The sequence below is a fragment of the Diplotaxodon limnothrissa genome, linkage group LG10 (genome assembly GCF_057381915.1).
Source record: "Diplotaxodon limnothrissa isolate DT_005_m linkage group LG10, D_limnothrissa_male_GT1.1, whole genome shotgun sequence".
NCBI lineage: Eukaryota > Metazoa > Chordata > Actinopteri > Cichliformes > Cichlidae > Diplotaxodon > Diplotaxodon limnothrissa.
Genome location: NC_140605.1, coordinates 35434349 through 35449600, shown reverse-complemented (window position 1 = coordinate 35449600; position 15252 = coordinate 35434349). Strand labels below are relative to the sequence as shown.

General features: G+C 47.2%; 1 protein-coding gene across 2 annotated transcripts; it reads right to left on the bottom strand.

The window, feature by feature from the left end:
• Positions 1 to 6688: 6688 nt before the first annotated feature.
• LOC146624854 (trafficking protein particle complex subunit 14-like) lies at positions 6689 to 14486 on the bottom strand. 2 transcript variants are annotated; one of them, XM_085364181.1, is made up of 13 exons: positions 14294 to 14486; positions 12879 to 13222; positions 12663 to 12758; positions 12440 to 12569; positions 10784 to 10870; positions 10229 to 10349; positions 9759 to 9906; positions 9417 to 9499; positions 7693 to 7844; positions 7266 to 7402; positions 7110 to 7188; positions 6913 to 7027; positions 6689 to 6845 (listed from the first exon to the last, which is right to left on the bottom strand). In XM_085364181.1, the coding sequence occupies exons 1-13, from the start codon at positions 14484 to 14486 to the stop codon at positions 6689 to 6691; spliced, it is 1842 nt and encodes a 613-aa protein (XP_085220307.1). The 2 variants fall into 2 exon arrangements, with proteins under 2 accessions (XP_085220307.1, XP_085220308.1); XM_085364182.1 differs by having other exon boundaries at positions 12879 to 13219.
• Positions 14487 to 15252: the final 766 nt, after the last annotated feature.

Below are 15252 nucleotides of genomic sequence, written 5' to 3'. Positions count from 1 at the left end.
CCATGCACCTACCTAATTATCGATAATCGTTCCTGTTTTTTAAATCTGATCATGTGACGGACTAATCGTTTCTGCTGGGATACTTCTCTTCAAACCGCAACATTTTTCACGTACTAACTTTTTTCTTTTCTTCGAGGTGACTGTAACGCGCCTTAAACTCAGATGTTCTCCGACTCTGGTGAAGGACTCACGATGAAATTAATGTCTTGCTTTGTGAGCTCACCAAATTACTTTGTTTGGCGTCAATGAAGTGACTTGGTGTGAGCTCACACTGTGTTACATGAGTACACGAGTTTAAATATTAGAGTAAGTCTCTATTCTAATGTCTAAGGAGCTTGGAAAGAAATCATCTTGACCTTAAGAAGACGTTTCACCTCTCATCCGAGAAGCTTCTTCAGTTCTAAGGTCAAATGGTGGAGAGTCCCAGATTTAAGCTCAGTGGGAGTTTCCCCCCACAGAGGGACAAAAGGACCCCCTGATGATCCTCTAATCGCCTGAGCCAAGGTGTGAAACTGGGTGTGGGTCCCAATCAGCCAGAGTTTCGGGTGTGTTCATTGTGAAACCTGGCCCCACCTTATCATGTGATTTCCTGAGGTCAGATGGCCCAGGATGTGAGTGGGCGTTAAGGCGTCTGGGAAGGATCTCAGAACTGGATTATAGATGGCAGAGAGTTGATGTCGTAAACCCCGCCTCTGTTCAAAGATGGTCGCTCACAGTGGACATAAATGGCCTCTTTTACTCCTCTTTCAAACCATCTGTCTTCTCTGTCCACAATGTTAACATTGGTGTCCTCAAAGAGTGACCTTTGACCTTTAGATGCAGATGGACAACCAATCACTGCAGATTGCCCCGCCCCTCCCTGAGCCTGGTTCTGCTGGAGGTTTCTTCCTGTTAAAAGGGAGTTTTTCCTTCCCACTGTCGCCAAAGTGCTTGTTCATAGGGGGTCATATGATTGTTGGGTTTTTATCTCTATGCATTACTGTACGATCTACTGTACAATATAAAGCTCCTTGAGGCGACTGTTGTTGTGATTTGGCGCTGTGTAAATAAAATTGAATTGAATGGGCCCCTGAGTCTTGTCTCGTGGAGGTGGCTCTTCCATGTTGTGCCATTTGTTTATGAAGTCTCTCCAATGTAAAGGTCGGAGCATTCCTTGGTGCTCTCTGCTGCATGCACTACGTTGTTAAGTTTGTGTTTAGGACAATCTTGTCGGAGGAAACATCCAGACGCTTTTCTTTCCAAGCTCCTGAGACTACGATGACCTTCACAGGCATCTTTGTCAGCTGGAAATGAAGCTAGTCAGAAACAGAGGAGGCACTGTCAGCTGTACTCCTTCTCATGCGCGTGGCTGAATATTCGACCAATAACGTCAGGCTTTGTGCATTGACTGCCTCGGTGCCTGTTTTTGTCACAGTTAGATTTGTGGATACTCTGAGTTTATTTCTCCTTCAAGTACCAACAGAAACTCAAAGAAAGCTTTGAGTAAAAGTCCTGCTCTCAGAATTATGTCCAGAACTACGAGCATAAGAAAGAACTGAAGGTAACAATCTTTATGTAAAATGAGCCCTTTAAGGATTTTACATGCAGCCTGTTTTATTCTCAGGGGGTTTATATGATGAAAGCCAATCCAAAATAGAAGCTAATAACACATCATATACATTAGGGCTGCCACAAACGATTATTTTGATAGTCGACTAGTCAGCGATTATTTTTGCGATTAGTCACTAATCAGATCATCATCCATACAGCTTATTGCACCAGCAGCATCTGCTCTTATATAACTATCATTAGCTTACAGCTTTAAGTGTTTCAGGTGCTAACTAAAAATAAAGACAAGATGATAGTTTATAAAATTGTAATGAAATTTGCAGATTGTTTCGGTGAAGTTTAATAAACTCCTTCTATCTAAAATATAACAGGACACCGGAGTAAATTCTGGAGCATCTCACACTTCTGATGATCAGCTGTCTGCTTGATGTTTATTCAGCTGTGTAAAAACTTTAATCTCAGCCAAACCGATTTACTCAGGAACAAATAAAATACTAAAAAAAGCCAAACGATAACATGTTTAAGTTATCTAAGTGACTCATATATCATGTTTAACCTGAGTAGCGAAAGACAGCGGTGGGTTTGAAAACGATTAGCCGGGAGTCCGGTGTTCTCACGGCTCTAGTTAGCCTAGCCCCCGGCTAGCTATCGAGCTAGTGGGTAACAGACGTCTCCGAAAACGTCGGAGCGCTTTTGAAAATATGCGGTGTCCTGATAAACTGAGCAGATATTTGAGGTTTACACAGCTACATTCTCATCTGAAAATATGTTAAACGTTTATTTTGTGACCCAGAAAGAATAATAAGAGTAATATTAAAACTAACCAGCTGCCGCCATTGTTGGAAACTGAGCTGGGCCGCGCTATGAATTCTGGGACACAGCTGCTTCTTCTTCGGGGTTTAACGGCAGCTGGCATCCTTGTACATGCAGTGCTGCCATCTTCTGTTTCAGTCCGTTATTACACTCTTAAATCCTGCTACTTATTCCTGCGGCTTTTGTGATCTTACAAAGCTTCAAACGACGCGTCGACTATTAAATCAGTCGTCGACGGTTTTGATAGTCGACGTAATCGTGACTAGTCGACTAATCGTGGCAGCCCTAGTATACATGCTGTTACAGGTCATGACGTCGGGCTTCACACTGCTCTAAAACTCAGGTTTCACTTTTTTCACTGTCAGCTCTGTATGATGTCACAAAGAGCGGCGCTCCACTGAGGCTCTGTACAAATAAGGATTACTTTGAACTATGAGTCATGAAACTCTACTCTCGTCCAATCAGAGAATAAAGGCGTGGACTTTAAGGATCCACGTCCTGTTTTTGTAATCGATCTTCTGAAAACCAAAACCATCCACAGACCTGATGTTTCACTCATGTATTAAACACACTGTTCAAACTTTGCTGATGCTTTTCCACTTTTGTCTATCTTTACCCTGTGTATCTTTGTGTGTGGTGGCGGTCAGTACTGAGTGTCCCTGCAGGACGTCCACTGGTCTAAAGTCTTACTGCACGTAAAGGGAAGGCTTTTGTTTTAGTTAGTCTGTCGTCCATCACTGGAAGTCACAAGCTTTGCAGATTCTGGTGAATTCGATGGAAACTATCACACAGAACATGAAGCAGCAACAAGTACTAAGAAACAGCTTTTATCTCTTTTTGTTTGCATTATTTTCCTGTTTCAAACAGGCAAACGTGTGGTGTGAAGTGACATTAGTGTAACAGCCAATCATCACAATGATGTCCTAACTGAATACAAATAGATAAAATTGTCAAACTTGGAACCAGAAGGGAAACAGAAGGAACACATGTAAAGAAACACGTGGTTATCCCAACGGGGCTTTCATCAAATCAGCAAAGACGCACAGAAAACAAGATCAAACACCAACGAAGGAGGATCAGAAACAAACTGAACAATACTGTCAACCCCTAAACCAGGGGTGTCAAACTCAAACACACAGTGGGCCAAAATTCAAAACTGGAACAAAGTCGCGGGCTAACATTAATATTTATTGAAACAAAATCTTCCTCCAGATATAAGAATGAATCTTTTCTTATGGACTCAAACACGTTTTGCTGGAAAACTGAATATGGAACAAGCAAAGCTTAATACTAAACAATATATATATTAGCTGTATAATAGCAGTAGGCCAGCTCTGATAGTAATTTGGTGTGGCTTCGCGGGCCAAATGTAATTAGGCTGCGGGCCAAATTTGGCCCGCGGGCCAGAGTTTGACACCTATGCCCTAAACCATCTGCATCTAAAGGTCAAAGGTCACTCTTTGAGGATGCCAATGTCCACATGTTGGACAGAGAAGACAGAGGAGTGAAAGAAGCATCAAAGGCTGTATCCCAATTCAGGGTCTGCAGCCTTAACGTCCACAAGCACCACGTACTCAAAGACCGCTAAGGCCGGAAGTGCGAGGCTTGTGAAATGGGACGGTCTAGCCTCTGTCGCGCTGCCCAGGTTGCCTAGCAACCATGATACTAACAGCTGGAAACGTGTCATACAGCTGTGTTTGACAGAAATGAAGGAGACAATCTTTTGTTCATTTGTTTGTTTCTACATGAGCTTTGATCATTCTGTGATTAAGCTCAGCTATTGAACGGCGTGTATTTTGAAGTAAAGGCTTTAAAACCAAGTTAGTACAAACGTCACTAACGTCACATGACTTTGCCGACATGTGGCCAACAGTAATGTTTAATGTTCTTCGTTATTAAACATTTGCACATAAATAAGTGACAAAATATTCAGTACTTACTTAAAGTTTACTCTTCGGGCGCCCCTCATCCACCGTTTTTTTTCAGCAAAATTATCCATACCCACGCTATGCATTCTGGGATATGTTGGGCCACGAAGTCTACACCGCCATGTCCTTAAAATTCAGGGAAATGAAGGACGCATTTGAGGGCCGCATTTCAAGCAGCCTTTGAATTGGGACAGCCTTCGTCTGTCGCAGTTACGTAATTAAAATGCGGCCTTTCAGGCTGCAGACCCTCGGCTGCATCCTTCAGAGGACCCGGCCTTCTTAGTCTACGTGGGCCGGGTCCTGCAAAGACCAAGGAGGCCGGAAGTGCGAGGCTGTGAAATGGGACGGTCTAGCCTTCAGATTTGCGTCACCGCTGTCTCGGTGGAGTTTAATAAACTCTGCCTCTGCTCCTTGCTGTCTAACAGGACACTGGTGTAAACTCTCGACCGTCTCACACTTCTGTTTAATCAGTTTTCTGTTTCACGTTTATTCAGCTGTGAGAAAAGCCCAGAGGAACCAACCCGATGGATTAATAGAGTTGTATTTAATCTAATAACTTTGATCTCAGCAGAACCGATTTACTCCGGAACAAATAAAACAGAAAAAAAGGCTAATAATTACATTTTTAAGTTATCCGAGTGACTTATATCATATATAACCTGAGTAGCAAAAGAGCGGGGGTCTGAAAACGATGAAGCCGGGAGTCCGCTGCTCTCGCCAGCTGGAGTGACCATTGAACCCCCCGGCTCGCTATCGAGCGGGTGGGTAACAGACGTCTCCGAAAACGTCGAAGCACTTTGGCAAATATGTGGTGTCTTGATAAACCGAGCAGATATTTGAAGTTTACACAGATACACTCTCACCTTAATATATGTTAAAAGTTTATTTTGTGACCCAGAAAGATTAATAAGAGTAATTTTAAAACTTAGTAGCGGCCGCCATTGTTGGCAGCTGAAATTTGGCTGGGCCGCGCTATGAATTCTGGGATATGGTGGGCCACGAAGGACACACCCGACCCATCCTTCGAATTCGGGGAAATGAAGGACGCATTTGAAGGAGTCTACGAATTTGGACAGCCTTTGTCGTCTGGCTGTGACGTAATCGGCCTTCAAATGCGGCCTCCGGGGGATGCAGCCGACGTTTTGGGACACAGCTACAGCCTATGTCCACTGTGAACGGCCATCTTTGAACGGAGGCGGGGCTAGTGACGCCAACTGTCTGCAGTCCAGTTTTGAGATCCTTCCTGATCTGCAAAAGCTTCTTGGATGAAATGTCTTCAAGAACGTAGAAGTACACAGAGAACAGAGCAGAGCCAATCAAATGCCTGGGTGCATCATGTGACCTCTGACGTTAAAGAAACGCTCATTTCTTCTCATGTGTTGATTTTTATCAGTGACAGCAGATACACTCTGGCTACATCTGTGTCCTCGCTGGTAGCTTATTGTTTCACTAATGATAAACCAAGAACTGCGATAAATTAACGCAATGATGGTCCCTGTTATTACCTGGAGTGGGAGGAGCTACCGCTGACACAGTAGCCCCTCCCCTAAAAACATCAAGTATAGCCAAAACCAGAAAAAAACTGTTTTCCCAGGTTGAGTGCTGGAGATTCCTGCCTGCATCCCAGCTGAATTCCCGAGTTTTCATGAGTTTGTCTTGCTAATGTGCACCAGTTAATAACCAGGATGAACCAGAACACCGTGAGCAAGGCGGCAGACTCGTGCTGCTCTTTAATAAAAGGCTGAGTGTCCTCAGAGGGACGCTGTGAGGGAGCTCCGGGTGTCTGCAGACTCACAACAACAGCCTGGACCATTACATTCATTTTATTAGCAACATTCTGCTGAAGTTACCGTTTGTGACGCGATGGAGGAAATAACACTGAAAGAAAACGTTAACTGTGACTGTCCTCAGGTTAATACGTTTTTAACCTGTAATGTCTTTTACCCTGAAAATAACACAGAAGTAAAAAGCTAACACTTTATTTTGCAGGTTTGGCACTTTCCAGCTCATTTCCTGGAAACTTTACTAAACAATGTAAAATAAATTCTCAGTTCTTCAGCTCTTTGTGGAGCTGAGCTGCGTGTTTGCAGCTTTCATCCTGTAAAACACACCTGGAGCATAAAACGATTCAGTGGCTCCATCTGGACGATGCTTTAAAGATAAATATAAGATAAAACTTTAAAGAACGCTTCCAGGAAACGAGCTGGAAAACCCAACGTGTCTTTAAATACAATAAAACATGAAATATTTCAGCTGAAGGATGAACTTCTTCCTCGTTGTTCTGATTGGTCAGCTGATCAAACACAGGGGTGTTTCCTGCAGTAACATGAAGTCAGCTTCTTTGTCATCTCTTCTCGTGAGCGTTTCTCTATCAAAATAAAAGCCTCTCCTCTCGCTGCCTAGCTGACAGGATCCACCACCAGGACTTTGCACTCCCTCTTGGCGATCTTGTCCAGCGACAGCAGCGACTTGTCCTGCGGCGGCAGGTAGAGCGGCCGACCGACCGGAGAGCCAACGGGAGGCGTGATGGCCCGTCGCTCCATGGCGCTGCCCGTCCTGTCGCACACAGATAAGATTAAACGACATACTCGATGTGATATGAAGCTGAAGTTACTAAAGTTACCTCATGATGTGGGACCGAGACGGCTGCTGGTGGGAGAAGGACTGAGAGCGCCCCAGACTGGCCTGGTGTCGGTCCAGGAGGTCTCGAACCGCCGGGCTGGACGGGCTGTTTTTACCTGGATGGTTTTCGACACGACACAGAAATCAGAACAGACGCAGGTCAAAGCCTTTTGTGTTTGTTTCCTGCTCAGAGCTTACGTGACAGGGGCCGGGCGTCGGGTGGAGGGTTGGACACCGACGCTGTGAACTGGAGCTTTAACTTCATGTGCTGACTCAGCTGCAGAGACAGGAGAAAACATGACGTCCCGTGTGAGCGGGCGAGATAAGGAAGCAGGCGCTCAAAGCTCGGCGTACCTCGTACAGTCCTGGTTTGAGGATCTGGAAGGCCACGCTGAACGACAGAGTGCTTCCTTTGCGGCAGTGACCCAGGTTACTGAGAGGGGTGTGACAGACCACGGCAGACAGCGCTGCGTCTTCCCCCTGACCTCGACCTGAGCGAGCAAGCAAACAACACATTACTCGGTCTGAACCACGACTGACAGAGAGCGGCGCGATTCTCCTGAAACTGGTCCAGAGAACCGTCTCCATCCACGAGGAGAACACAACCAGAACCAGCTGGACAAAGCACCATCAGCCTGCACTCCCCCTAACGTCCACTAGAGGCTGAGTCCCCACAGACTGCCATGCGTCCCAGAAACAAACCCGCTCACAGGTTTCCTTTCAAACAGCTGCAGGGTGGATTTTTTCAAAAAATCAAACATGAATCAAAATACTCGCTGACCCTCTGGAGTCCAGACGAGCCGCACAGCCAGGAAGTCCTGCAGGTTGTTGAGAAGAACGTATTTGACCTTGAAGTGCTCCTTCACCCTGACGGTGCTCGGACAGCTGGCCATCATGACGAAGCGCGGCCGGTCCAGACGGATACTGGGCAACCTGAGTGGAGGGGAGGGAGGACGGCGGGTCATTTAGAGAAGCAGCAGGAAAAACACTAAACGCTGTGTCGTCCTGCTGCTGGACAGGAAATACACTCAACAAAAATATAAACGCAACACCTTTGTTACTGCTCCCATTCCCCATGGGATGGACATAGAGACCTAAAATTCATTCCAGATACACAATATAACCATCCCTCCCAAACAGTGGTCACAAATCAGTCCAAATGTGTGGTAGTGGGCACATCTGCTATATTGAGATAATCCATCCCACCTCACAGGTGTGCCACATCAGGATGCTGATCTGACATCATGAGTAGTGCACAGGTGTACCTCAGACTGCCCACAACAAAAGGCCACCCTGGAATGTGCAGTTTTTTGCGCTATTGGGGGTCTGGGGACCCAGAACCGGTCAGTATCTGGTGTGACCACCATTTGCCTCATGCAGTGCAACACATCGTCGCATGGAGTCTATCAGATTGTCAATTGTGGCCTGTGGAATGTTGGTCCACTCCACTTCAATGGCTGTGCGAGGTTGTTGGATATTCGTGGGAACTGGTACACGCTGTCGTATACGCCGGTCAAGCACATCCCGAACATGCTCAATGGGTGACATGTCCGGTGAGTATGCTGGCCATGCAAGAACTGGGACATTCTCAGCTGCCATCTGCCCTGAACAATGTGAACCATGATTCATCCGTGAAGCGCACACCTCTCCAACGTGCCAGACGCCATCGAATGTGAGCATTTGCCCACACAAGTCTGTTACGGCGACGAGCTGGAGTCAGGTCAAGACCCCGATGAGGACGACGGGCATGCAGTTGAGCGTCCCTGAGACGGTTTCTGACAGTTTGTGCAGAAATTGTTTGGTTGTGCAAACCAATTGTTCCAGCAGCTGTCTGGGTGGCTGGTCTCAGACGATCTTGGAGGTGAACCTGCTGGATGTGGAGGTCCTGGGCTGGTGTGGTTACACGAGGTCTGCGGTTGTGAGGCCGGTTGGATGTGCTGCCATATTCTCTGAAACGCCTGTGGAGACGGCTTATGGTTGAGAAATGAACATTCAATGCACGGGCGACAGATCTGGTTGACATTCCTGCTGTCAGCATGCCAGTTGCACGCTCCCTCATTGCTTGTGGCATCTGTGGCATTTTGCTGTGAGACAAAACTGCACATTCCAGGGTGGCCTTTTGTTGTGGGCAGTCTGAGGTACACCTGTGCACTACTCATGATGTCAGATCAGCATCCTGATGTGGCACACCTGTGAGGTGGGATGGATTATCTCAATATAGCAGATGTGCCCACTACCACACATTTGGACTGATTTGTGACCACTGTTTGGGAGGGATGGTTATATTGTGTATCTGGAATGAATTTTAGGTCTCTACGTCCATCCCATGGGGAATGGGAGCAGTAACAAAGGTGTTGCGTTTATATTTTTGTTCAGTGTATGTCCGGATGCACGGAGATGTTTCCCGTCGCTCCTGGTGGCCACAGCAGAGGTCTGCAGCCCCGAGCCTGGATATCTCTTACCAAGACTAACACAGCACGTGTGGAGCGTTTCATCCAGCCTTACCTGTAGTGGGTGTAGATGCAGTTGGTGAAAGGCATCTTGGAAGTTGACCACTGCAGCACAGCGACCAGAGGAACCTCCAGCCCCTGAACACAAGCACACACATGCTGACAGCAGCGAAATAAGTAAAGGACGCATTAATGCAGGAACGACCGTCGCGTCACAGCTGCTCTACAGTGTGTCCGTCCTCAAAGTCCTAATAAATCCTGCGCTGACACAGCCGTTCACAGAAACACGTCGTTTACTTTTCCTTCTTCAGGAAATCACGAGGAGAACACAAACTGTCACGTCACCAGAGCGCACTGTGCACCAAACTATAAAACACACAACGCAACACGAACGCACCTCACTGGAGTCGTCCTGCGGCATGTCGTTGAGGTGCAGCTGGAACAGGAAGTCGTGCTCCTCCAAAGCGCTGAGCATGCTGGGAAGACGGCAGGCCAGGCTGTCCACCCGGCAGAAGGACGCCATGCCGACCTCACCGGACTGATGACTGCAGAGCGAAGAACAACAAATACAGACATTCAGGAGCATCGCACAAACACACAATCTGACTGCACAACAACTCGTTTTACGAACAAAGTCCCAGAAACTCAAAGTAATTGAGTATAACACAAAGTAGCATCATTACTAAAAACTATCTGCAATGATACAAATGATAAAAATCCAACACAGTGTAACAAGGTATACACAACACTGTCATTAAATACAATGTAACAAACACAAAGTCATAACTAACACGCAGAGACAGCAGCAGCCACGGCGGCGCCTTCTGAACTCTGGGCACAAACCATTTGAACGGGTCGTATACGCACCACACGTTGTCCACCAGCAGCACGGAGCCGTCGGGCATCACGGGAAGGTAGGAGGCGTTGAGGTTCGGTAAAATGCGAACATCCCGAACACTCACTTCCTCCTGAGAAGACTCGTTCAGCACTGACAGCGGGACAGGAAACAGAATCACAGTTGGAATCAAACCACTGCAACCAAGCAACTGAATCGATTTTATTTTATTTACGGATTCATTTCGGCCTTTAATTAACGAGGATTTAAAAAACAGCGCCCTCTGCTGGTGCTTTTAGATTAAATACCAAAATATTCCTACATCATCCTGCTGATCAGAGTCACAACCACGGAGCAGAGACTCGACCGTTTCACGGGGCTCAGCGACGCCTCGGCGTGCCGGCGGTGCGCTGGCATGCTGGACGTCAGGTTAAAGGAGGTGATGCATCTATTGCTGATCGCCGCCCTGTTCAGCTTCATGTCGCAGCACACAGCTGGGTTTATGTCGCTTAGCTTGGAGGCTTCCCTGACATGCAAGCATCGGTCACCACAGTGACATCACAGTGATGATGAAGAGCGTTCTGTACCTTTTAAGACCGCGAGGTGTTTTCCAGAAACAGTCATCTGCTTGCAGCGGACGGTTGGAGGCGGCAGGACGGTCAGGGTGGTGCTCACTGTGGATCAGAAGCTGTGTTAAACCTCCCAGAGGACAACGTGACATCTTATAAAATCATTAAAATTCTGTTTATCAGGATAAAACAGTCCCGCCCTCAGTGTGGGAACCTCAGCGAGGCTCTCAGAGGCGAGGACGGAGCAGGAAATGGGTCCCACCCCATCTCAGGCGACTCAGGAGCCGAGGAGGCCGGAAGTGAAGGAGCTGATTTAACTCCTGACTGATCAATGAAACTGATCATATGTCCATAACTGACCTCCGTCATTGATTGTTTTTTACTGTTACAGCATTTATCTTGATTTACTGAAATCTAGACGGATGCTCTGCTAACGACTCAGGTGGTGTCACCTCGAGCAGCTGTCAGGCAGAGCCTACAATAACACCCCCCCACACTCACGTGACCCCCTGCTGTGGAAGAGAGCCAGACATCAAAAATAAATAATGATTAAATGTCTCGTCATCCCGTTACTTTGATTCATAATTGTTCAGTACTTCCTGTTTTATTTTGAAGGTTACTTTCCTGTTGCATCTTGTTTGTTCTCATCGTCACCTGTGTGAGTCACTGTCAGGTGCGCGCTGTTCCCACCTGCTTCCTCTCAGCCCCGGCTGTGGCTCATGTTCAACCCTTTAAGACCGACCATAGAACCAAGTCCACCAAAGCTTATATCATATTTTTACCTGCTGTGGAGCCATTTTTGGGAGCATTTCAAGTTGCTATACATCAATACAACCATTATAGCCCAGATTTTAATAATATGTCTGCATTAAGTGCATAGTAATTACATAAATTGCAAAAAAGTGCAATAACATATATTTTAACATATATTTCTAGTTAGAGAAATTTAAGAGTCTTATCCCTCAAAACTGTAAATACAAAAAAGTTGCACAAAATAGTTTCCCACCACAGGAAATTTATTTTGAGTGTCTTCATAGTTTTCTTTTTGAAATACACCAATTTTTATACACTGCAGGAAAAAAAATATTATAAAGAAAATTTGCAAAAAAGCAGCATGTGCATCAAAATAAACTATTTCCAGCAGTGCAATATGAGTCCTCAGCATCCCAGAAAAGACACAGAAAGTTATAAAGTCAAAGATAACTTTTAAAAAGAGCAGTATAGGCTCATGAGGCCCTGATGGTAAAAAAAAAACAACTACATTTCCGCAAAAATGACGTCACTTCCGGTTTCGGGCAGGTAATGGCGGACATGCAAAAGTTCGCGCTGACGTCTATTCCAACGTAGGAAGTGTTACGAACAGCTGATCGGATCGGCAAAGCGTGTTTCTGGAATATTATGTTTTAGTTCCTGCAAGAGCTTTTTATGCAGTTTTTGCAAAGCTTTATGTGGAAGGAAACTGTGACCGAGGACAAGCTGATGGCATCAGATGTAAGTACAACTCCTCCGGTTTCATATGCAAAAAAAATTATTGTGCTAGCTCACGTGGTTGCAGAGCTACCGGGATTTAAAAATAGTTACGTAAAACAGAGCGTGCCCGCTCCGACCGGCTCTAAAGGGTTAATGGAGCGGTCTGTCTACCCGCGGCGTTCCCATGAAGCATTCAGTGCCTACCCTGAGCCTTGAAGGTGTTCAGGTCGTGTCTGAAGGTGTGCGTCGGCTCTCTCTGCTGCAGCACGCTCAGGTAGCCGAGTTCCTGCACCTCCACTTTCTCCGCCTCCTTCTTCCACACCGTGACCATCACCTGAATGCACATGGAGCAAAATTACTGCGCGAAGCAGCTACGACTCAAAGTCTTCACACAACACCAGATATCTGCGTCCAGAAGAAGGCGGACCTTGACTTTAAGGGTGCTGACGGGCAGTTTGTCCAGAGAGACGGTGAGCGGGAAGATGACCTCATCCGTCAGGACCACTGGCTCATCTAGAGGAGACTGACAGGGAGGAGCAAACACATCATGGCGCCTGAGAGGAAAGCATCGCCTCTGAGGATCTTAATCTAACAGCTGGAGAGAGGAGCGCCGTATCAAAGACAGGTAAAGGTGCGCGTCTACCTGGACGGGCGCCCTGCGGAACTCCCTCGACGCCGTCCCAGAGGAGTTGTGGATGAGCAGAGGTTTGCAGTCCCTGAAGCTCCGGCACCGGGAGTCCACCCTGCTGCCCAGCGCAGCGATGGCGGCCTCGGCCGCCGCGATGTAGTCCTCTTCGCCGTCCTCGTTGGCCTCGTCCCCGCTGCTCTGGTAGTCGTGGTGATGCTGATGGTGGTTGCCTCGGTGACGACTGCTCTCACCCGGACTCACGCTCGCCACGGCGCACAGAGATCCGGCCAGCTCCCTCCACGCCCGGCTGCTGGCCGATTCCGTCCCAAAACCTGCCGCGGTGCCATCAGCGCCCCCTGCTGGAAGAGACAGCTCTGCTCCAGACTTAAGGAAGCCTTTTTACACCCAAAGAAACATTTTTAAGTACAAAAGTCTGAAGAGTTTGACTCTGTAACTCAGACTTCTGAGAAAATGACTAACAAAGTTAAGCGAAAACAAATTCCCCAAACGGTTCTTTGTTTCAGTGGCAGCGCTCACTCTTTGAACCTTCACATCTTTTCCTGTTTCAGTGCTGCAGCCGTGTTGGAGCTGTGGGATTTCATCCCTGCAGGTGGAGCTGCGGTCCTACAGTAGCTCGTGTTTGCGGCCCCATCTGTGCAGGTGTTTAAGGCAGGTATGGTCCTGTTTCATACGATATTTTATTCTATTTAAATGTGTTTTACTGCATCTTTTTGCTGCTTCGTTTCCCAGTAACTGAACTTGCTTTTTGCACAGTAGCATTTCAGCCCTGCGTTGATCCATCATGGCTGCTGGGATTTTACCGTCTCAGCTCCAGTTTGCTGGGTACTGAGCGATGTTCTGGTCCTGGATCAGTACGGGTCCCCCGGCCGGATCATCTCAGGAGTTTAACTCTGGTTCATTGTATGTGAGTCCCGCTCTGCACCTACATGGTTTCGTTTGAAGCTCGTATCTACTGCTGGCCAAGCGCAGGTTTAATGAATGCATTTGTCTGGATGTGTTAGTTTCTCGTGCTCTGTTACCGCAGACGTTGAGCCTGCTTTGACCTAAACTGCGCGGCCATAACAGTCAGGTGGAGGTTTCTGGGTGGTGCAGGTATGACCTCCATAAATGCAGACAAAGGGTTAACCGTGAGTGTGCGGCCGTTACTGCTGAGGCTTTGTTGTTTGTTCCTGACTAACGTGACTCATGCATATAAATACACGTGACGTATGTAAGACGGCATAACGAGGATATCCTGTGCACACCTGCGGGACACGTCACGAAAACATCCTAACGTTACAGGAGGAGCCTCAGCAGGTTTCTGTGACAGCTGCTCCCACACCAGACTCTGTCTCCGTGTTTTCATGTTCACGTCTGTCTGACTATCACAGGCTCGTACACTCATCTCTCCTCGGCCCTCCCTCACGTACCCGGGCCGTGCTCGGTCGGCGTCGCTCCGGCTTCCCTGCAGCGCAGCACCAGCAGGAAGCGGACGGTCTCGCCCAGGTACAGGTGGCTCCTGCGGGGCAGCGTGCGGTACCGGGCCGGGTCGGACAGGTCCGTGATCGGCACCGCCGGGAAATACATGAAATACTCGCACTGCGACTCCATCATCTGCACCATGGCGACGACGGGAGGAGGCTGAGCGGCAGCAGGACCACAGTCAACACGCTCTAACAATGAAACGCGCACTTCCTGTTGCGACTTTCAAAGTAAAAGCACGGACACCTGCCGAATGGGGGGAAATGAGACCGTTAGCGCCCCATAGTGGACGTCCATGGTACTACGACACCAAGTTTCTCGCCGTTGCCAAACTCACATGAAATTGAAAATAATAAGCACCGAGAGGAGCGTCTGGGTTTTATTTAGCTGTTATTTAAGTGCAGCTATCTGGACCTTTTACATGATTTATTGCACTTAAGTGTGGCTCTGATTAGAAACGAGATAAATTCACATCCATGTACCGATGCAGACATGTTTGCTTTGCTTTTTGACGTTTTGAGTTCACACACACGTGTTTACTTATGTGTGTGCATGTGTGTGTGTGTGTCTCTGTGTGCATGTGTGTGTCTCTCTGTGTGTGTGTGAGGGTGTGTGTGCATTGAATAGTCCATTTTCTCGGTCCTCCATGTGAGTGAAACTGCAGTCGCACCTTCCTTAAATCAAACAAAATTGATGTCAAACATTTTTGTTTGTGCTGATTTTGTTTTAGAGATTTCAATAAAAGTTTTCTATAGCAGTGATAACAAGTAGTCCCCTGCAACAATTTTGATGTATTAATATCTGATTCAAACTTTGTGCACATACCACTGATCGACATCTCCGACCGTTATTGTTCATAAAGCCTGGAGAGAAGAAGAGGGACTCGCCTTGGAGACAAAGGAATGAT